At 38.6% G+C, this 22,165-nt stretch overlaps 1 protein-coding gene and 1 long non-coding RNA gene across 2 annotated transcripts in view; one reads left to right on the top strand and one right to left on the bottom strand.

Annotated features, from left to right (window-relative positions):
* Positions 1-22,165, top strand: part of LOC144650012 (uncharacterized) — a 258,602-nt gene that overhangs the window by 56,991 nt on the left and 179,446 nt on the right. The gene's annotated exons all lie outside the window — the stretch shown is intronic.
* The window catches only part of LOC144649965 (uncharacterized), a 31,191-nt gene that overhangs the window by 5,994 nt on the left and 3,032 nt on the right, over positions 1-22,165 (bottom strand). The window contains exons 2-10 of the mRNA XM_078509572.1: positions 19,022-19,231; positions 18,119-18,331; positions 16,494-16,664; positions 15,357-15,536; positions 14,374-14,598; positions 13,427-13,585; positions 12,935-13,114; positions 1,624-1,846; positions 957-1,133 (exon numbers count right to left, since the gene is read on the bottom strand). Of these exons, the coding sequence (XP_078365698.1) occupies positions 1,760-1,846; positions 12,935-13,114; positions 13,427-13,585; positions 14,374-14,598; positions 15,357-15,536; positions 16,494-16,664; positions 18,119-18,331; positions 19,022-19,231 (1,425 nt within the window). The 3' untranslated portion in view covers positions 957-1,133; positions 1,624-1,759. The remainder of the gene's footprint in view (positions 1-956; positions 1,134-1,623; positions 1,847-12,934; positions 13,115-13,426; positions 13,586-14,373; positions 14,599-15,356; positions 15,537-16,493; positions 16,665-18,118; positions 18,332-19,021; positions 19,232-22,165) is intronic.

Raw genomic sequence — 22,165 nt, 5'->3', positions numbered from 1 at the left:
GAATCTCCAAACCACATTTAGTAAAAATGCAGAGAAAAAGAGCAGTTTTAGTTTTTTTATACTTGAATATCGAAATATGGATGGACCCCCCCCCCCCCCCCCCTCGGAGTTTTCGTCATATTAAGGCGTAGCGAAATTATTTTGCACTGAAAAGAAAGCCCTTAGCTTACTCTACAAGATAACAATCTATGGCATCCACCCCCCCCCCCCCCCCTTTTACGTTCGAGGGTTAAGCTTAGTTCTCATGTAATCACCCCCGATCGTACGTTTCTATACGTACGTTTCCTCTCTCACTTTAAAAAAGTTTTCTTGCGATCGGGGCGATTATATGGGGAGATTACACAAACGATCGCTAACGTCTGCGGCGATTGGGGCGATCTTGATCGCTTGGATCGCCCATGTTCTATCCTTCCTGCTTCTCTTTCCCTTAAACGCCGTAAAATTGCAATAAATCTTTCATTGAAGGCTATCCTTGTGTTGAATCAAGGTCTAAAATGATTGTGTTTCGTAGGCCTATAGCTCATACCAGCCGTTTGTGACGGTCGTAAGAACCCCCGATTTCTTCCAATCGTTTCGATCGCACACGGTCGTCTCAGTATTTTCAAACGATCGATGCGATAGAAACGATCGGGGCGATCACATGAGAACCAATCATTAGCACTTTTAATTCGATTTGACAAAATAACTAAGATTCTGCGCGCGTCTGCTATGACTGGTTTAAAAAAATGTCTCATCAGAATATAAAACATAGAAAATCCATGCATTGGTAAAATTTATATCATAAAGCAAGCCAAATTGCAATAAAAAATTACACTTGTCTTTAAAACACGAAATATATTAATTAATATATTTTTTTTTTATTCGTGTGCTCGTTGTGTTGTTTTTTCTTAATCTTCCTTGTTTCAAAGTTACCAAATACAATATAATGCAACAGATCATGCAGTCAATATACGTACCAGCCCAAGCAGAAGAGCTAATTTGAAAGGCTGGAATGTCTCATCATACCCTCTGGCACCCAGCAGGGTAGTCTCATTAGTACGTTTGTAAGATTCTCCCCAAACAACAGCCCGAGGTGTCAGGTTTCCGCAACATGCAGTCAGCGAAATGAGCAAGATGAAGTAGATAATCAGCGTCTGCAAACACAAAAGATGCAAAAAAGGAAAATTTTATCACTATAAGCTGCCGAATAAGAAAATGCCTTCACGAAAGCACGCGTGAGTGGCGGGCGGTTTTGAATTTGAAGGGCTGCAAACGCATTTACGGCCATGTTTCGGATTAGTGTACAGTTCATCAACCGATGAATATAAACGGTTAATTGACGCGGGAAAACCATTCAGGTGCGTACGCGCACAGTCAATCAAAATCAATTAAAAGTCAATCAAAGTCTATATGTTGTAAATGGGACAAAATGCAGCCAACCAAATAGGAAAATTTGATATTAATAAAATAATACAATATTTGACAATAGTTAATTTACAGTGAATACAAATTCAAGTCTATTAAAGTTCGCTTATATAGTTAGAGTAGAACCCCTATATTATCTTAAGCGGCCACCCTCGCGGAAATGGCAACTGGCAGCTCTACTGCTTAATTGCAATGTTGTCAAGGTTGCCTGTCACCTACCATGAGAGTCCAGCAAGATGATCGTCTAAAGAGCTTGTCAAAACTAAACACGGATGTCAAAGCCAAAATGATGACCATCGCCAAGGAAGAGAATGTGATTCCTTTAAAAAGAACAGCTTTTGAATCTTTAAAGGCATCAAAAATGAGTTTCCCGTCGCCGAAAAGATCCGGAAAATAAAAATATTTTATTATGCACACCGGCCCATGCCGCAAACAAAAAGGCCTGGAAGGCAAGAGAGAAACAATTATGAAGTCGAGTTACTTTTTACAACAATGCAAACAGCATAGATAAACTAGTTTATTGCAATCATTAGACTTAAGTGCCACTGTCAGAGAAAGTGTTCCAGACCTTCGAAGTCGGGGTCAACCGATTTTCCTGAAACTTACTGCAGAAGTTGGCCTTGATGAGATATTCTAAAAGCCATTTGGGTTTGGTTTTCTGACTTTTACTTTCAAAGTTCCAGGGGTGGTCCCATATTGAGCCTTCAAATCATGAAAAATCCTGCTTTTGAAGGAGTATGTTTGCACTTGTATAAAATCAACCTCACAAAACCTTTTGACTAAATACTTGTAGGCTGTGATTCTACTATAAATGCTCTTTCATTTCATATATGCTGATTTGGCATAGAGGGTTCTGACAGTGTGAGGCATAACACGAAACTTGGCCAACTTTTGATGAGAAAACCACTACCCAAAATTGCCAAAATTTAGATGTTCATATTTTTTAACTGCCTAACTAGAAAAAAAGGACACTTATATCAGGAGTTATCCCAATGCATGTAGAACAAAATTCAGTTGAGAAAAATTTGGGCCGTGTAATGTTTTAGTTCTTTAATGACCCATTTTGAAGCACACCCTGACCTAATTTGCATATTGTCAAAACCAAAAGTTTAACATCCATACTCATTTTATTTATTTTTAAACACTTTAATTTGCCTTGGTGAGGCTTAAAGTTCTTAGGAAAGCTGTTGTTATCAGTAATAAGACGAGTAAACATAAATTTTGACTGATAAAATTAGCAAAAATTAGAAAATCAACACTGATGAAATCAGTTTGTTCTTCTCAAAAGCATGTTCCTTAAAATATAATGTGCATACAATAAATGGAGTCCGTATAAGGTCTACGTGATAGTTTACTATACTAATACACTTCTTTTAAACATATCCATGCTTAACTTGCCAAAGCTTAACTTACCAAAGCGTATTAAACGCTCTTCAAGTAAAGTAAGTTTCCATATTTTTGAAAATCGTGCGGGTACAAACATCCTACGGCGTAATCGTACTTCCTGATGATCGTTACATTCTGCATTTGTTGACAGAATTCCTTTATAGTCCATTACAATCAAATAACATTTCTGAAGCCGCTCAGTTCTTTGCCATTGCTGTTTCGGCTGCACACTGTCCATCCGCCATTTTAGATGTGGTCGCAAGAGAACTGGGTCGAGAGTCGCCTGACTAAAAACGTGTGGACTCGACCTACGCGTTTTACATTATGAAGTTTTCCTGTTCAGAGGTTTTTTCCAACAGAAGTCCTTTGCTCAACTTTAAAGACAGAACTGATCGTGACACTCTCATTTTGGTCACATTTTATTAGACCTGGGCCGGGTGGAACTTGACTTTAAAGCATATGACACGGACCCCAAAATCAACTAAGTGGCCAACAGTGGCTCAAGAGTTTTTTGTTTTTGTTTTTAGATTGATGTTGAATCGTATTCCTGGAACTTCCGCCTGTCATATCGTTAAAAATTAAAATTTCTACTGTTTTTTTTTTTTTCGAGTTTAAAACTGACTTAATACACGTAATGATCATAATGGTGTGCCTCACCAAGCTTAGCCTGCGTTGCAGACGAACAAAACCCCGGTTATATGCGTCTGCGAATTAGAGCACAAAAGCTTGTTCCGGCCCCCCGCGCGTTACCAGGGATTTCTATAATAACCTCTGATTGGCTCTTGAAAAGGGCTGTTCTTTTGAGCGCCGTTATTGGTCGGTTGATCTTGTGAAACCATAGTTACGCGTTCGATGAATACCAGATACCAGTTACACTGAGGCGTTCTTGTCGTATAATACACCGATTCGCGAAAAAACCGGAAGTTCCATGGAAGCGAGGCTAAGTGGCCCTCGCCAGCTAAAAAATGTAAAGTTTACATGAGCGCGTGGGGCATTTCAAGTCGGAAAAAGCATTTCATTCACAAATTCGCTACAAATCTTGATCCTTATGTGCTCAAAAGTATAAAAGAAGAAATTCAGTTAAGGTCTAACAGGCGAGAGGTGAAATTTTACTTTTACATACAGTTAAGCGGTAAGATGCTGTTGACTTTTCTGTAATCGAATAATTTAATACTCAAAACCTCAATTTTATTCCTTCTTTGCTCAATTTTGGATTTTGTTGATCAATAAAACACCTTGTGATTCACAAGAACTTTAAAAAACAGATTTTGTTTTGGTAGGCTCTTCGGTTTTCAGTCCGACTGAAATTCCGGTATAAACAGATAATCTAAGAGCAAGTAGCACCTGTGTAGGCGATGTCTCCGGCAAATATTTTGAAGATTCTAATTTTGTCACTTTGACACATGTGCGGCAACTTTTTTAGTAGAATTTCTGATGGACATGAACTGTTTCAGGTGTAAATTGAGTTGTATATGTTTTTGAGTAGCAAGGAAAGTCCGTTTAATATCAATTAAATAAAGCTGCCTTTCATATCAAAAGAAATATTTACAAATAGAGCGGTTTGTTTTGACAGAGAAACTCGCATGTCATGCGGTTTGTTGTTACATGTATTAGTCAGAAAAATCCCTCAACAATCGAAACATTCAGCCTTTTTTATTAGTTGAGAGCATTTTGCACAGACGTGAATTACTTCATTTGTGAACTGGATCGAATTTTAACAGCAAGCGAAGGTATGGTCTGTGCGTAGTAGCGGAAGCGATGAAAGGCAGGCAGGCAACAACTCAACATTTGCGTCTAACAATCTATACATTTACCGTAGATTAATTGTAATGTCTTACCGCATTTCGGTCACACAAATTGGAGCGACAGCTAGATACCTCCACTTATATTTTAACAGTAACAGAATGTAGAAACGGTAAGATTGTGAGACATGTAAATGCGAGCTTCTCTGTCTATAACAGTTCTATAACTTCTATATAAAACAAAACAACTCTGCTTCGGTTCCTTATAAATATTTTTTGGATACGAATGGCGGCTTTATTTTATCGATATTAACATGAATTTATTTTCTCTTGCAACACAAATGCATGTTAAATTTAATTTGATTTTAACTTGAAAAAGTTCATGCCTATCACAAATTCTCAAAAATATATGCTGTATTTTATCAGTCACAGAATTATGGAAACTTGACATGTTTGCCACTGACATGTTTACACAAGTTTCTCTGTCAATACTGGAAAGTTTTTGTTCATATCGAAAACCGGCAAGATTTCCGCACAGGACCCTACATTAATTATGCATACAATTTTCTGACTGATTCGTTCTTTTCATGATTGCTGTTTATGTATAGGGATAGTATGAAATAGTTGCATACATAATTAATGTAGGGTCCTCTGCGGAAATCTTTCCCGAAAACCAAAGGACCTCCCATAGCAAAATCTGTTTTTTAAAAGTTCTTGTGAATTATAAGGTTGTCATTTTATCGATCAACAAAATCTTAAATTGACTGTTATCCACCTCAAGCGAGCGGCTGAAATTCATCCTTCGTTGGCGGAGGAATATTCATTCGAGCTAGCGCTCAGAAGTCGGCAGCAAAATCCATCCGCCAAGCTGTTAAAACTTCACCTGTCACCTGCTAGACCATAAATTACTTCTCTTTTACTTTTGAACTTATAAGGATCAAGATTTGTGACGAATGTGTGAAGGAAATGCTTTTTCCGACTTGAAATGCCCCACGCGCTCATGTAAACTTTATATTTTTTAGCTGGCGAGGGCCACTAAGCCTCGCTTCCATGCAACTTCCGGTTTTTTCGCGAATCGATGTATTTGTATATTTGCCGCTCTGTGAAATGGGTCATCCAATTTATTTCGCTTTTCACTTGTTTAGAAAGGGCACTTTATGCTGTAGGCTGTATTATTTGGAGGCGTTTTAAATTGCGTAGAGCCATAAGACTGTCGCCTTAATAGCAAATGTGTAGAGGTCATAGTCTGCACGGCTTTTTGTTTGTATATTTTGACTGTTTTGACACCTCTGTGTTAAATTTAATTGTCATATGTATAGTAATTACTATTGCGGTTAGTCTTTGAACAACCTCGAACATTCATGTTTGCAAGATATTTTTTGAGCTCTCGAAATATTTGCTCTGGTCCTAAATTTTCCGTGAAGATGTCGACTACTTGCATTCTGCATTTGTAACGTCGGGTTCGGCTGCTTATTGTGTTGCAAGGTCACGTTGCTTCTCATCACGGATGACGGATGGTTCGTTGTGTGACATTCTTTCACCACAAGACAATGACCTTTTTGCTTTTCAGTTGTGTTTGCTTCTTGTCGTTATTGTTTTCTTTTTTTATCAGATAGTTCGGACCGGTTGCTTTTTTACCAATTCAAACGTTTATTCTCACCGATCTGCCGTGATCGCCGCTTGTTTATTGTTTTATTGTGTATCTGTTATTCATCAAAAGCGTAACTATGGTGTTACGTGATCCATTTGACCAATCACGGCGCACGAAAGAACGGCCTTATCGAAGAGCCAATCAGAGGTAATTATAGAAATCCCTGGTAACGCGCGGGGGGCCGGAACAAGCTTTTGTGCTCTAATTCGCAGACGCATATAACCGGGGTTTTGTTCGTCTGCAACGCAGGCTACACCAAGCTAAGACAGCTAAATAAATGAACGATCGGCCAGAAGAACTAGTAACAAGTAACAGCATGTATATTGTATATGGTGTAGATAAGAGCCATCAATCGACATCAAAATGTTGTCACAACTCTACAATGATGCACAAGACCGAAAACCAGTCCTAGTTGCAGTTGGCAAGAATAGCCACATTCGTATATATGCATGTCAATGGTGCGCTCACCATTTCCTTCAGCTTAGCAGTCAAAGTGACCTGACTAGTGAATTACAACAGAAAAACGACAACTCAGATTAGATTTAGGAAACTACTGCAACCTTTTCTTCCAGATGAGTGCTTACCTTAAACGGAATTAACTTTCAACCATTGTCATGCTCCGTACCCAACGGCTACTGCGTAGTTTCTCTTCTAGAACTGTTGATGAGCACGTTACAGTTCTTAAAAAAACAGTCTATATTACTTAACGTTTTTTCCCTCACATCCCGCTATTACGGACTCTCGCTAATATGGACACTAAACGACGACGTCCCAAGCGTGTTGCTATAACGAAAGTTGACTCACGGTATTAATTATTTTAGCACAACACGAAAATAATAGATCTTCAGGCCGGTCACGGTTTTCACCGCCATCTGGAAGGATATGCAACGCCGTCACAAATTACAGTGTCTTATGGGAATCTGATGGACTATCCGAAGGAGCCTAGCTTCTAGGTAAAATATTTAATCAAACAAATTTGAATGATGTAGCTGGGATATAAAGCGTTCAGTTACGTTTTTAATTTTCCATTAATTTCTGCGTTTAAATCCTCCCGGCTTGTTGCGTGGGTTCAGCGGGTAGAACTTAGGGCCTGTTTACATGGAAGGCGGGTGCCCCGGCTAACCGAGTTACCCGGCCAACCGAGCTACCCTGGGCGAACCAACTTTCCATACGTTTCTTTAAAACACGCATCGAAGCGTTTACATGCAAGACGGGAAACCCGCCTTGCCGGGGCACTCGGTCTACTTGCCCGGGGCACCCTTCTAGGCGAGATAGCTTTTTGCCATGTAAACGGTTGACCGGGCTATCCCAGCTTGCCGGGATAAGTCTTCGCGCGTGTTGGCATAAAATTTATAAATTCTGGACCCAAACAGTGCTATTTGACCAAAATTAGATCAAATTAGTTTTATCTGTAGGCTAGAAAATTTTTCTTTGAGCAACAGCTAATTAATTCGAAATTTTCGTAGGAATGATTATCCTTACTCACGAAACAACAAATTTAATTTCAATTTGGCGGCCAAAGACTGTTGAATTTCGATTGAATTCCCCCATAATTGGACGTAGTAAAGTTCTGAGAGCTTGCACATCAAAATAAAATAGGTTTAAAGACGGCTAGCCTTGATTATTTAGTAAAAAATCATATTTTTCTTCAATCATTTGGAGCTACATGGTTTTCCCACGCTGTGACACGCTTAAATGACGCTGTCTCAACTCGGGTAGAAGGGCTGTGAATTTTGCATGTTAAGGCGGGCTAGGTTTTATCCCTTCTAGCCGGGTAACTCGGTTAGCCGGGGCACCCTCCCTCCATGTAAACAGGCCCTTATAGGCAAACGCCATGGAATAGACTCTTACCGATAGTGCTAGGGCTAGCACTTATTTTGGCATTATTTGGCTTCGCGAGCATTTTTTTCTACATTTTATCCCAAAAAGCACTGCTAGCATTATTTTGAATTTTCGACTGATTATTTGTATAATTTTGTGTTAAAAAGCACAATCTGACTTTTTTATGGCGTCCAAAGCCTCCCAGAACCCAGATGCATTTTGCCCTCATTTTAGTCACAGGAGCCGAGGAGGCCTGAGGAATAGATTTGATAGGTCAGCGTTTTCCTTCTAAAAACCCAGTCCATCACACTCGATACAAGATGGCGTCATCCACGTTTTCAGCTAGGAACAATGGAAGACAGCCAGCCAAGGCAAAAAAATGAAAAATGTTACTGAAAATCTGAAAAATGTAATATTCTATGTTTAAAAAAATCGTAAAGAGAGAGCATTTTTATGTAGACCACGAGCACTTTTTAAAAAAAATTAGCATTATTTTAGCACTTTTTTGGCAATAAACGAGCACTGCTTTAAGCATTTAATGCTTTTAATTTTTACGAGCACTATCGGTAAGAGCCTACTATCGAATCTTGACAATGTGCGAGCCCTCGAGTCGTGCAAGCCATTGCCGTTTGCTTAAAAAGCACATCGGTTACTCTAATATAAGTGACATTACATTACAGTAAACTCTCGTTATAGCGGACACGCTCGAGGCGTCGTTTAGTGTCCGTAATAGCGAGAGTCCGTAATAGCGGGAGTCATTTCCAGTCAAACCTTATTCGCCGGGGATCTGGATTTTGTCCGTAATAGCGAGTGTCCGCAATAGCGGGGTGTCCGCAAAGCGAGAGTTGACTGTATGCGGATATGGTTAGCGTTTATATTAGGATTTGAGGACAGAAGGCCCAACTATTGTTAGTTCATCGCTATATTATAATCAACATTCGAATAAAAATGAGACACTTTCAGTGGAAGGGGAAAGGTGAAAAGCATAAAAAATTAAAAAATAGGGGGAGCTCGTGGAACGACTCGATTTTTCCTTCCTTCTTTCCCAGTGTCCCGAGCGCTTTTGTTTTTCACTCCTCAGCCTCGCGCTAACTTTTCACCTCTCCCCATTTCCCAGCCCTTACAAAAAATTAAAGAAGAGGCCTCTGTGGAGGACAGAGTAAAGTTCATGCATGTTTAAGGCAGACACTGCCGTTTACGTACACTCCTCTTGATCAAGCAATCAGCCACGGGTTTTTTAGCCAATTTTTCAATTACTTCCAAATTGAAGTTTGTCTAAAAATAATATTTTTCTCACATAAAAAATGGCAACAGAGTAATTATGCAAGTTATCAAAACCTGAGAAAAAACACAGATGTTTTTTTTTAATGCCTGATTATGACGAAAAACTTTAAAAAATTGTCATTTTTTTCAACTGTGATGTAGTTCCTTTATACCCCATTGAAGTGTAATCTGCCGAAAAGAGAATATTTAATGGCCCTCACTCGACACCAGAGATAAAACACGTGTTGATACTTGTTTCATTTCATTATAAGAATGATTTTAATAAGCCATTTGGTTTGTGTCGCATTATCAATTGTTCCTCCCAGGCTAGGTCTCGGGGGCTAGGTCTTATAAAATGCGACCAAAATGAAAAAGTCTTAATATTATGTCAACAAGTTTATAACACAGCGTCAAAAGAGGCTAATTTGAAAACAAAAATAATTTTCTCAGTACATTTTAAAGGTATCTTAATGCGTTCTATGGAAGTTTCGTTTGAAAAACGTTGGGTCCACACGTTTTCAGCCAGGCGACTCTCGCCCCAGTTCTCTTGCGACCATATGCAAAATGGCGGATGAACAGCGTGCAACCAAAATAGCAAAACTATATGGCATAATGGCGAGGAACTGAGCGGCTTCAGAAACGTTTCTTGATTGTAAGGGACTATTAAGGACTTCTGTCATCAAATGCAGAATGAAGCGATCATTGCAAAATACGATTTGGCCGTAGGATGTTTGTACTCACACGATTTTCAAAGATATGGAAATTTACCTTTACTATAAGAACGTTTAATACGCTTTGGTAAGTTAAGTTTTAGCAAGTTCAGCATGGATACGTTTCAAACAAGTGTATTTATTAGTATAGTAAACTATTACGTAGACGTTATACGGACTCCTGTATTGTATGCACATTATATTTTAGGGAACAAGCTTTGGAGGGGAACAAACTGATTTTTTTCAGTATTGTGTTTTTTAATTTTTGCTAATTTTAACAGTCAAAATTTATGTTTACTCGTCTTATTACTACTAATAATAGCTTTCCTAAGAACTTTAAGCCTCGCCAAGGCAAATTAAAGTGTTTAACAATAAATAAAATAAGTATGAATGTTAAACTTTTGGTTTTGACAATATGCAAATTAGGTCAGGGTGTGCTTCAAAATGGGTCATTAAAGAACTAAAACATTACACGGCCCAAATTTTTCTCAACTGAATTTTGTTCTACATGCATTGGGATAACTCCTGATATAAGTGTCCTTTTTTCTAGTTAGGCAGTTAAAAAATATGAACATCTAAATTTTGGCAATTTTGGGTAGTGGTTTTCTCATCAAAAGTTGGCCAAGTTTCGTGTTATGCCTCACACTGTCAGAACCCTCTATGCCAAATCAGCATATATGAAACGAAAGAGCATTTATAGTAGAATCACAGCCTACAAGTATTTAGTCAAAAGGTTTTGTGTGTTTGATTTTATACAAGTGCAAACATACTCCTTCAAAAGCAGGATTGTTCATGATTTGAAGGCTCAATATGGCACCACCCCTGGAACTTTGAAAGTAAAAGTCAGAAAACAAAACCCAAATGGCTTTTAGAATATCTCATCAAGGCCAACTTCTGCAGTAAGTTTCAGGAAAATCGGTTGACCCCGACTTCGAAGGTCTGGAACACTTTCTCTGACAGTGGCACTTAAGGAGGCTCGATGTAGTTTTTATTTAGCCCAAGGGTGGTCGTTTTGAAAATGAAAATTTACTGGGCACTTTTACTGATCACAAATGTTACCGTAGCAACGATTGTCGTTTTCTTTTGTTTTCAAACGAGCTTGATTTTCTCGAAATCTACCTTATTGTTATTTATTTTCGCGGGTACTTAATTTCGCGAAAATGAAACGGGAATATTTCGCGAGACTTAATTTTCGCGATTTGGCCTAAAATACTTACTTAGCATAAAAAATACAATAGACATCGTTTAAAATTAATTTTCGCGGGTCTTTAATTTCGCGATTTTTTAAAAAATCGCGAAAATCGCTAAAAATTAATTCCCGCGAAATTAAGTAACAATAAGGTAGATTGACTCTTGGCATTCAATTTTTGATATGTTTGAGTATAGCGGATTGACTACCCGTAGACACAATTTAAAAATAAAAAAGATATAAGTTATTTGTAACTTCTTGTAGTTTCCTAAAATAGGCAGTCGATATATTTTAACAAATTAAAGGAAAAGCTCTCTCGCTTTTAGTTAATGGTCTTTGATGGTTTAAGTATTTATATTTCATTTTTAATAGCTGCACTCAAATACTACGAAACAATTTAAAAGCGCCTTTTTCACATTAAAACGGGATTTTTCTGAAAACTTTATCCTTGAGTAACTTGAAGAATTTCTAAAATTTCGTCAACAGTAATTCAATCTACTAAAATTTAAAATATCAAAAAATAAATACCGAAAGTCAATCTAGATTTCCAGAAAAAAGGCTTGTTAAAAAACAATGGTAATTGTAATATGGTAACCTGTGTGACTTAGTGACCATTAAAAAAAATAAACTTTGGTCATAAAATTATTTGATCATTATGGTGTAACTTGACAAAAATTGTGCATTGTCTTCTTAGATAATTTTCTTTTTTTAAACGACCACCCTAGGGCTTAAAAAACTACGTACATTGAGCCTCCTTAATTGCGATAATAAAATTTTAATGCGAAAAATGGGTTAAATGTACGGCTTAATGTAAGACGTTCCCCCCTCCCCTCACTAGGCAAAGATTCATCTCAACTTCCCCTCACACTCTGATTATATGTGGGTCAACCCCCTACCATGCTCCCCTTCTTCATATCGGTTCCCTTACAGTTAAGGTGGCTGGTAACGGTTTCCAGCACTTTGCAGCTCTTATACGTTGACGGGTCAGTACAACACATTTTTATCAGTTAATGCTGCAATAATTGTATCAGATAAATTCCCAATGATTGCTGAATATGTTGTAGTAATTTTCATAACGTCACTGGTAACTATAGCAACAGTATAACCTGTTAAAAACACCCTTAATATTTGCCTTTAAGTGCTTATAACTCGGTGATCCCCATTTTTTTTATCAGGCAAGCCTTAATTTAAATAGGGTGCCTCCATCAGCTTTTACAATAAAAGCTGTTATCAATAGAAGCCCTAGTAAAAAGTACAAATTAAAAGTCGCTAAAAGCCTTACAGCGTACCTAAAATAAAAGTTAAAAATATTGTTAAAAACACCCTTAATTTTGGCTGCCGGGGACCCTTTTCGAACCGGGCTTTTTTGGATCTTTTCAGACCGGGGGGGAGGGCTCCGTAACTTCCAGAATATTTAAGCAATCACAATGAAACTTACTGGATATATAGTATGTCCAATAATCTAACTTTTGATATACGTCACATCACGTGATAATGACATCATGATGTCAAAACAGCCGCCGTCTTTGATTCGCCATTTTGGATTTCGAAATTTTTCCAAAACGTCAGAAAACCGCCCAAAAACTCTCGTCGCATGCTCTTTGCATTACAGCAGAACTTATTAGTAGCACGCATCTTTGGAATCCAAAACTGTTTTTAGGGTAGGCATTGCTTTGGACCTTCCCCTTCCCTAGCTTTTAGAAGTAGTGTAAGGACTACAGTTCCAGTATAAGAAACGTACATGTGTGCACATAACAACAGGACTTACAATTTCTGCGAATTTTACATAAAACATCGGGGATCGCAAGTATTTGGGGTTGACATGTCCTGCTTTTCTCTGATACGGTCCATGGTCGATGGATGTCTCCTGCGCTCGCTGGGTCAGATACAACTTGAAGCTTAACACCATATCCACGACGAACAGAATACAGCATAAAAATCCGCAGGCCTGTGAAATACGAAAAAGGGAGAGGACGATGTAGCAAGCCCATTGTTATGAGGAGCTCCAGCGACAACAATCGTTACGTCGAACTTGAGGACATGTTAATTTTAGATGAAATTTTCTTTAGCGTAGTAAACATGGAGTTAAAAAATAAGCTGAGGGCCATTATACCTGAATGGGAATGAAACGCGAGGAATGAAAGGCGTGTTCAGCCTTACAGAAATTTTCTAAAAAGCACTTGAAATACAGTATAAAAAGCTCTTGTGATATCCTACAAATTATAACGTATCAGTGTATTAAATTCTGCAATATACTTACCAGTCCTATCTGAACGGATAATATGTTAAGTTTGATTGGCTCATCGCGATATATTTTGAGCAACCTTTCTTCATGCTTTTTCAGTCCGACAGCCCGTGGTGTCAGGTTTGCACAAGAAGTGATTAACAAAACGAACAAGATTAAATAGATAAACACGGTCTGCAAACATCACAAAAGATAAAAAAGTTAGTATAATAACAGCAAAGTAACAATAGAGCTTATAGCTACTCGCTAAGGAGGAAGGGGGGGGGAGTGAGGAATGGGAAATTGGGAGGGGGGTGCGAAAAAAAATCTGTGAGGAAATTTTTTTGAAGAATAACGTCATAAAGTATGTTAATATCCCCGGCACAAAAAAACCAAGCTAAAGGTCTCTAATACTTAACGTCACTCACTCTCTGCGCTCGCTCGTTCGATTCGTTATGTTATTCTTCACAACTCGCGAATAAGAATCGTACCCGCTCTTCAGCCATACAATAATCTTTTTATAGTACACCGTAATTCTCCTGGCCCCTGGTCATCAAAATAAACTGAGCATTTAAGATGAAGGTCATATTTTAAGTCCTTTACGACTTTTGAACAACTCTTCTTCGTCTTACAGAAGAAAAAAAACTCTTTGATCCGGCACTTTGAAATCTCTCTAGGCTTTGGCGGTTTTTTTTTATAGACTCGAATTTAATAATCTTAGATGTCATCAGACTAATCTTGTACTATACGCACGCTTTGAAACATTTTCAGTAGTTTTATAAAACCTTAGCAGGCTGCTGAATCTATCCGGCAGCTACCAGTTAAAAAAAACATTTTGTATTGAAAGTTAGCAATTAACCTTAGCCTAGGCATTCTTCCCATTTTTACTTGCACCTTCCATCTTAGCAACCCAACATTGCAACTCAATCGAAATATTTAGCACTCCCATGCCAAAAATATTAAAAAGTCAAATCGTGACCTACCGTCAGAGTCCAAGGAGAAGAGCGGCCGCAAAGCTTGTCAAAACTTAACACGGAAGTCATAGCTAAAAGAATGACCATGACCCAGGAAAAGATTGCAACTCCTTTAAAGAAATCTGCTTTGAAATCTGCGACTTGCCGTGCACGAAGGAATGAGGAATTCGGCAAAGTAGTTGTTATGTCCGCAAAGTACTTAACGATGCACAACCATGCCGCAAACAGTAAAGCCTGCAAAGTGTAAATTACATACGCTTTCAGTGTTAAGTTCATAGCTTTCTGACACATGACGTTGTGATGACGTAATCATGACGAAATACGCGTCATAGCACCACATATTCGAATTTAAAAAAACTATACGGTTATATTTTATGCAGTAATACTATATATTGCGTTCGTTCTGTTGCAAATACATTCATTGTTTTCGCGTTGAAGTAGCCCTAAACTTTTGCTCATATGTGTTCATGTGGCGGGAAATTTGAATTTCTTTAAGTACCTGTAACTTTACGTCGTTTTATCCGATTGAGATGGGGTTTTCACCGTTAATATTGTTTTTCAGTAACACAAATGCCTGTAACGTTTTGAAATGTTGTTAATAAAAACAGGTGTTACTTACCTCGTCATACTTTCCAGAAAAGCCAAAATACCTTAACAATTGAAAAAGTTTAAAGGAAAATGCCCTTCAAATAATATTTTCTAATGTCTTGTTTCATTTAAAATATAAACTCCTTCTTTGTAAACCAAAAATGAAGTTTAAGAATCTTCCGAGAGAAAAACCCTATACTAGCAACCGACCATCGTGGTTGGTGGCAACCTCGTTCCCAGGGCTTTTCCCTTCCAAATCACCAAGGGAAAAGCCCTGGGAACGAGATTGGGTTGGCGGAGCGGGAAGCTGGAAGGCGTAACCCGTGCCAAAGGTTCTTGCAACACAAGGCTTTTACACAATATCTTCTCATGGGCAAACAATAACAACGATCGCGACGACTTACAGTTTCTGCTAATTTCACATAAAACACCGGGGACCTTATATAGTCCTTTTTGACATCCCAGGCTTTTCTCTGAGAGGGCCCTTGGTCGGGGGATGTCTCCTGCGCTCGCTGGGTCTGAAAAAACTTGTAGCTCAACACCATATCCACGACGAACACAATGCAGGAAATAAAGCCAAAGGCCTATCAAAGATAAAGCTACGATTAGTAATTTACAGGTCATACGCATTTTAAGGGATTTCAACCTTCGGACAAACAAGCAAATTCATACCCCCCCCCCCCCCCGTAGTAATGGTTTGGGTGGGGGGGGGGCAGTGGATGGAGCCCCTCCCAACGGTTTTTGCTCTGTTAACGCTCAGCGAAACTATTTTGCACCGAGAAGAAAGCCCAAATCTTACTACGGCAGACTACATAATTTTGTTCTTTTAACGTCATATGGCGTCATATGATGTCATTAGAGCCGGCATCTTGGACTTTATCATGCATTTTGTTAGAAAGAAACAAAATAAGGGAAATTGAGGCAAACATAACCCAGACTCCTTATGGAATGTCAAATTAAACAAATCATACAATTTTGTTAAATAAATAAAAAGATAAAGAAACATCTCAAAAAGGTCGATTTTTGGCCATACGTGCTTGTAATTATGACGTTGATACCATGGCATCGGCAAAAATTATGGAAACAGGTTTACAGATCAAAATTTCCGAAAGGGATGAGTGAAAGGCTACTGAAAGGTTCAGCATTATATAGTTAATCCCCTTTTACAATTTACGAACAAAACACAAGGGGGTGCCAGGTGCCATCTAGCCCCCAACCCCCCCCCCCTTTCACTCCTCTATGTCCGGGTAAAAACGGGGGGAGGGTAACGTTGCTTCAAAAATGAATTAAGGAAATGAAGCATTATAATGAAATTCACTGGAAGGATGAAGCAAGAAAATTGACGTTTTGGTTTATTCTGATTTTTTGTTAAGAAAACGAACAGTTTGTAATTTGTCGTTTACCCAATCGTACTCAATCAATTTGCTCGAAGAACAATTTTCACTTGCACGCATGAGTGTCGAAAGTAGTCTGCATTTATTGAACATTCTCCTCATGACAAATTAGTGTTTTTATAGTTAGTAGTTTATAAAACAACATACCGAGGCGACGGCAAGGCATTCCACAAGTGGCCTTAATAAGGTTAATATTCCTTTATCTTCCTCATCTTGACCATCCTTTTGAAACCAGTATCCAAAGTAGGCAGTCCGATACACCAGTTTTCCAGTACAGCCGAGCAGCAATGCAAATATAATGAAGTGGAATATCAAGGACTGCAATTTACAAAAAATAATAACAATTAACTCATGATCTGTAGTCATATTGTAAGATGATTTCCGGCGCATACTGCAGGTTTTTGTGGTTTGGTTTGTTTTCTTATTATTTTTTGACTTCGCTGATCCGTCACGCGTACGTAATAACGTACATGAAGTTTGGGCCCGTCAAACAAATCGTTTCGTTTAGGAATAGTCAGCTTAGAATAACGTTGAAGGTCTACGCAACGCTTTCCCTCCTTCCTACTTTTTTTGCGCCAATTTTTCCTTCCTTCCTACTTTCTGTACCAATTGCTCCCTCCGGAGTCACCATTTTTTTGGCCAAAATTTCTTCCTCCTCCCTATATTTTTTAGCCAAAATCCCCAACCCCCTCCCTAAGTTTTTTGGCCATTTCTCTCTCCTCCCTATTCTGTACCTACTCCCTCTTTTGACATTGCGGGCGGAGATTGCGCAGCACGGACTGGAAGCTCATAAATGTATCTCAATAGTTTCCTTTAGGTGAGCAGTATAACTGTCTGTTTTTACAATTGCAAGTGTTGCTGTATTTGGGTGAGCCCACCGGGTGGGACAGAATATGAATATATAAAAAATATATATTCATATAAACATAACCGGCTAATACTACTGTACAAACACCATGTGACGTCACGTTTGTACTCGTTTCTCGTTTAATTTATTTTGATTGGAGTTGGTAATCTTAGTCACTCCCCCAGGGGGCCGGGGGCCATCTACTGGACAAAGGTAGCAACGAAATAAAATCTGTGGGAAATAACTGAGCAGGAAAGGATTAACATCCAGATTAGAAGGCGAAAGTGGGACTGTATTGGACACACCTTAAGGAAAACTAACTGCAATGTCATCAAGCAGGAGCTGAGCTGGAACTCACAGAGGAAGAAGAGCCGATGCCGTCCCAGGAACAGCTGAGGAGGACGGACATGCTACACCTGGTGGCAGCTGGAAAGGATAGCCCCAAAAAAATATAACAATAGCGGGCGACAGTTTCCATGGACCTATCGACTTCACTGGGAGTGAAAGGAATTGAATCAAGTCCTCCCGGGGGCCCTTGGTATAGGCCAGAACAATTTACCCTTGTCTTACTCTTTTCGCCCTCTTCTTCTCTTTCTCCGTTTCTCGCCTACTTTACGTTACTGCATAGATGGATAGATGGATGGATGGATGAATGTTTGGACCGATGGATTTTTTTATATTTCACGTCGTCTTGTAATGCATTCCAGACCTTTGCCCCAGCTAAGTAAAGCTTTTCCGTTTAATAATCCGTTTAAACTACAGGTAAATCTAGATTCTAAATTTAAAATTATACACCGAACTTCCAATGTTACTAGACAAAAATAAATGGATGATAAGTAGTTCCAGTGAGTAGTTCCAGTTAATCTACAATTTAACTGTTTCAACAACAGTAATGTGGTACTTCCCCTTTTTTATGGAAACTTACCATTAGAGTCAACACGGAAGGCCGTCTCCATTTGCAAAGCTTAGGGACGCTGAACGTGTAAATTATCAGATAAAGAATAACCATCACCCAGCAAAGTATTGTGACGAATTTGAATAAGGTGGCTTCCTGGCCATCCGCTGTGTCATGCATGTTAAGTTGATGAAGTTTATCAAAGTATTTCACGATACTTGTCCATGCGCCGAGTAGAGCGACCTGCAAAACGAGAAATAAGTCAGTTAACATACGACCTTAATAGTACGCTGCTAAGTAAATAAGTAAAAGGAGGTTTTGTTGCCATATATTCTAACTCGGGGCCGGGTGTTATTGCCTTTGCTATAAGAAAAGAAGTATTGATAACAATTTTACACAAGTACAGTGGCTAAAGATGGACTTGCCGTTTTACTTATATCACGGTGTTAAAGTTCCGAACGTAACGAGAGTACGGTCCTTTCGTTTGTAACAGTCAATTATCACCGTTACCGGTAATTTTTTTTTTAAAGCAGACTGCAGACTAACCCAGAACCCAAACCAAAAAGAGAAACCGGCTATAGTTAAACTCTAACACTTGTAGCCGCAAAATACAGTACATAACTAATTTTATTATTCTACGTTGTATCGGTCTCCGCTTTTTTAATTCCAGTTTCCTAAATTCAAGCAGTAAGTCCTAAAGTTAGGTAACCATTCCATCGAACGAGAGTGGCATGCCTCCTGGAATTAATCGTAGAGAGCTATAGCGAAACAAAGGCATACTTTAACACCGAAACAAACAAATATAACCGTAGCAGAAACGCAAACCATCTCAATAACAACATCGCTTCAATTTCTACCCGACCATCAAAAACCATTACACAAGGAGAGGCAAACTCGTTGCCTCTTCTTTTTTCCAAGAAATCTAGTACTCACAAATTCTGCTTTTTTCATGTGACACCGATGAGACTTGAGAAAATCGGTGTCAATGGCCAAGCCAAGTTCCTGCCCAGCCTGAGGTTGTTCTTGTTGACCAGGAAAGCTTTGTACATAAATGCGTTGTCCAGGTTGCACTGGTTGACAAAAAGGAGCCTTTGCCTCAATGTGCCGTGTGACCGGAAGCTTAACTGGACGGCCACGTTCCATCTGGGTTAAGAAGGACTTTAAATAAAAACCGCGCTTGCATTGGCAGAAAATTGAAAAATCAAATTTCTTCATTTTTTTGCTCATTAATAGCTTTTAGGTAGATAAGAAACCTGATGTATTTTGTTCCCCCCAGAAGTCTTCTAATTTCGAGAAAAAAAAACAAAGTCAGTTTTCGTGATCGGAGCCTCAAAGTGACACAATTTTCAACCCGAATTCGCTATCGTTAACTCTCGTCGCGTTCACAAACAAAGCCACATTGAAAACTTTGGATGCTTTCTATCAACAGAGACACTCTTTTCCATTCGCTAAAATAAATTTCAGGGCTAAGCAAAACTCTTCGAACTGAAATAATTAAAAAGGTGTGGAATACTTTTCACGATACTAGAAAGTCGAATTAAACGGCAGTTTTCAACGGAATTATTTAATATGTGGTATAACTCCAAATTTTCTCAATTGTCGTTTAAACACAATGTAAATGTTTATCTAAGAATACCTGAGAATTGGCTCGGGTTGTTGAAGGCAGCATATTTACCAATGCATCGTAGTCCCACAAAATGTTGTGATATCGATCAAAATAGCCTAACTGACAGCTAAACATTACTTGGTTCCAAAATACAACAAAGCAACTGTTAAGCGCGAAATTCCTTTTGCATCTTCATCCTTAGCAATTTTCCTTTATCGTGGTTCTTTTCTCTTGACGAAAGTGTGTACAGAACTCCAGAACGATCAATTTGCTTCCTCAAACTGCGTTGGCGGTGCTGGAGAATTGTTTTGCGTTATTTTAACTCCGTGACATTCTCGACCCCAGAGCTCTTACTGCGCAGACTCACTTACGTCACAATATCGTGTTTCATGTCACGTGTATTATGTCACGTAAGTCAAAAATCTAATCTTGTGGCAAAATGGCGAAGAGGTTTTGCGATCAAAATGGACCTTAATTGACCCAGGTTGGCTTTTTTATCTCACTCTTTCGTTGAAAAGGGAATTTTGCAATGGAACATTCGGCAAGAAGAAGGAAAGACGAGCATTTGGGGTTAAAACATTCATTATCGTGGCGTTTGGCAATTAGAAGTATTTACACAGTTTACGGTCATGCTGTGAAAATTTGCCGAAGTTTGATGCCCTCTAAGTGAGAATCTTTCCAATAACCCGAGCCAATTCTCAGGTATGTTTAATAAGAATATCTGTATGCACGTTTGAGCAAGAATTGAAAAAAATTAATGTTATACCACATGCTAAATACTGCCGTTAAAAATTACTATTTCATTCAAATTTTTGTTATCGTAAAAAGCATTCCTCGTCAGTTCATTTTTTTCAGTTAGAAGAGTTGCGCTAAAGCCCTGAAATTATATTCCAGCGAAAGAAAAAGAGTTTTTATGTTGATAGGAAGTGACAAATTTCTCTGCGCGGTTTTGTAAGCGAACGCGAGTAGTGTTCATAATAGCTAATTTCGGGTTTAAAAGTTAGGAATTTGTGACTTCGACCACCGAAATCGATTTTCTTTGTTTTCTTAAAATAGAAGACCTCTAGGGGAAACAAACTACATCAGGTTTCTTATCTACCTTACAGCTAATAATGAGCAAAGAACGAAGAAAAATCGATTTTCCAATTTCTGCCAGTAAATCAAATTCTTGCTCGGCCGTTCGTAAAAGTCACTCTTAAAACAAGAAGTGGAGTTGTATTAAAGGGACTATGTCACTGATTTTACCAGATTTTTGAACAGTCAAAATTTATGTTTGTGCCGCATGAAACCTGGAAATAATTGTCCAGTTTTATTACATATTGCTATATTAGAGCACTGAATCTGTTAACTAGCATTATTAGCTGCGGATGACGCGGATGGAAACGGATTGCAATTTTAAAACGTTAGGCAATCGTTTTCAAAATGTTTTCGCGCGTCTTCAAAAAATCGATATTTGTAGCCCTAGCTTGATTTCTATCTGCAAATTAAGATTACATCTTCCTTTAGAAGTTCAGAGATATGGTTTTTTGCCGGTTTAGTTGCCTTTCACTAATTTCAGAACAGTTTAGACTAAAAATTTGCGAAATTTCCGTGACATAGTCCCTTTAAGGTGGATTTCCACTGATGCGTAATTTTTTACGTGCGTTTACGTGCGTGAAAAAAATAGAGACAATGTATGAACGACTTGCGTAAGCGTTTACGCAAGTCGTTCAAAAAATTGTCTCTAATTTTTTTACGCACGTAAACGCACGTAAAAATTTACGCATCAGTGGAAATCCACCTTTAAAGCAAAATACTTTACGAAACTATCCAAGTTAAAGAATGTAGATGTGTTTAATGAACTGTGCACGTACTGATGTCACTTCCTATGCCTCTCATGAGATCGCTTCACCTTCACGAGTCGCGTAAGGGAGATCTTTTGTAATGTATCAATCAATTCCAAAACCCGATACAGGGCCCATTTTCTTTCTCCCAACTCAACTGCCCGGGGGAAAGGGGTGTTGCCCGGGGTGCGGAAAGAATAGATTACATCTATTTTCTCAGTAAACTATATTAGCTTGATACAGGTAAAATAATTTTCTCCTTTTTTCGATATCATCCTTGCTTCCATTTGCACACAACGAAAATTGAGCTCTTATACTGCAGTTGACTAAGGCCAGAAAACTGTCCTTTCCTGGAAAATTGTGTGCTTAAAAGGGCTCAAGTAAGACTTTTTAAAAGCAACGAAAACAATTCTAATAACACAATAAGAAGGTAGGTTGCTTGAATGATCTCGAGAGTAAAAGGCCTTCTTTCTTAAATCCCAATCTTAGACCAAGTGTTTCCGCATAAGCTGCGTTGACGCTTTTTGCGACAACCCCTTCCACGAAACAACAACCTTCCGTATTGAAACGCGATCAAGCGGTTAGTACGTGAAACACGTCACGCACCGATTGTAGCATTCCTTTACATTTATACACTGCCATCCAACC

The sequence above is a fragment of the Oculina patagonica genome, chromosome 4 (assembly GCF_052425735.1).
Source record: "Oculina patagonica isolate OP01 chromosome 4, crgOcupat, whole genome shotgun sequence".
Taxonomy (NCBI): domain Eukaryota; kingdom Metazoa; phylum Cnidaria; class Anthozoa; order Scleractinia; family Oculinidae; genus Oculina; species Oculina patagonica.
This window is presented reverse-complemented; position numbering and strand designations above follow the sequence as displayed.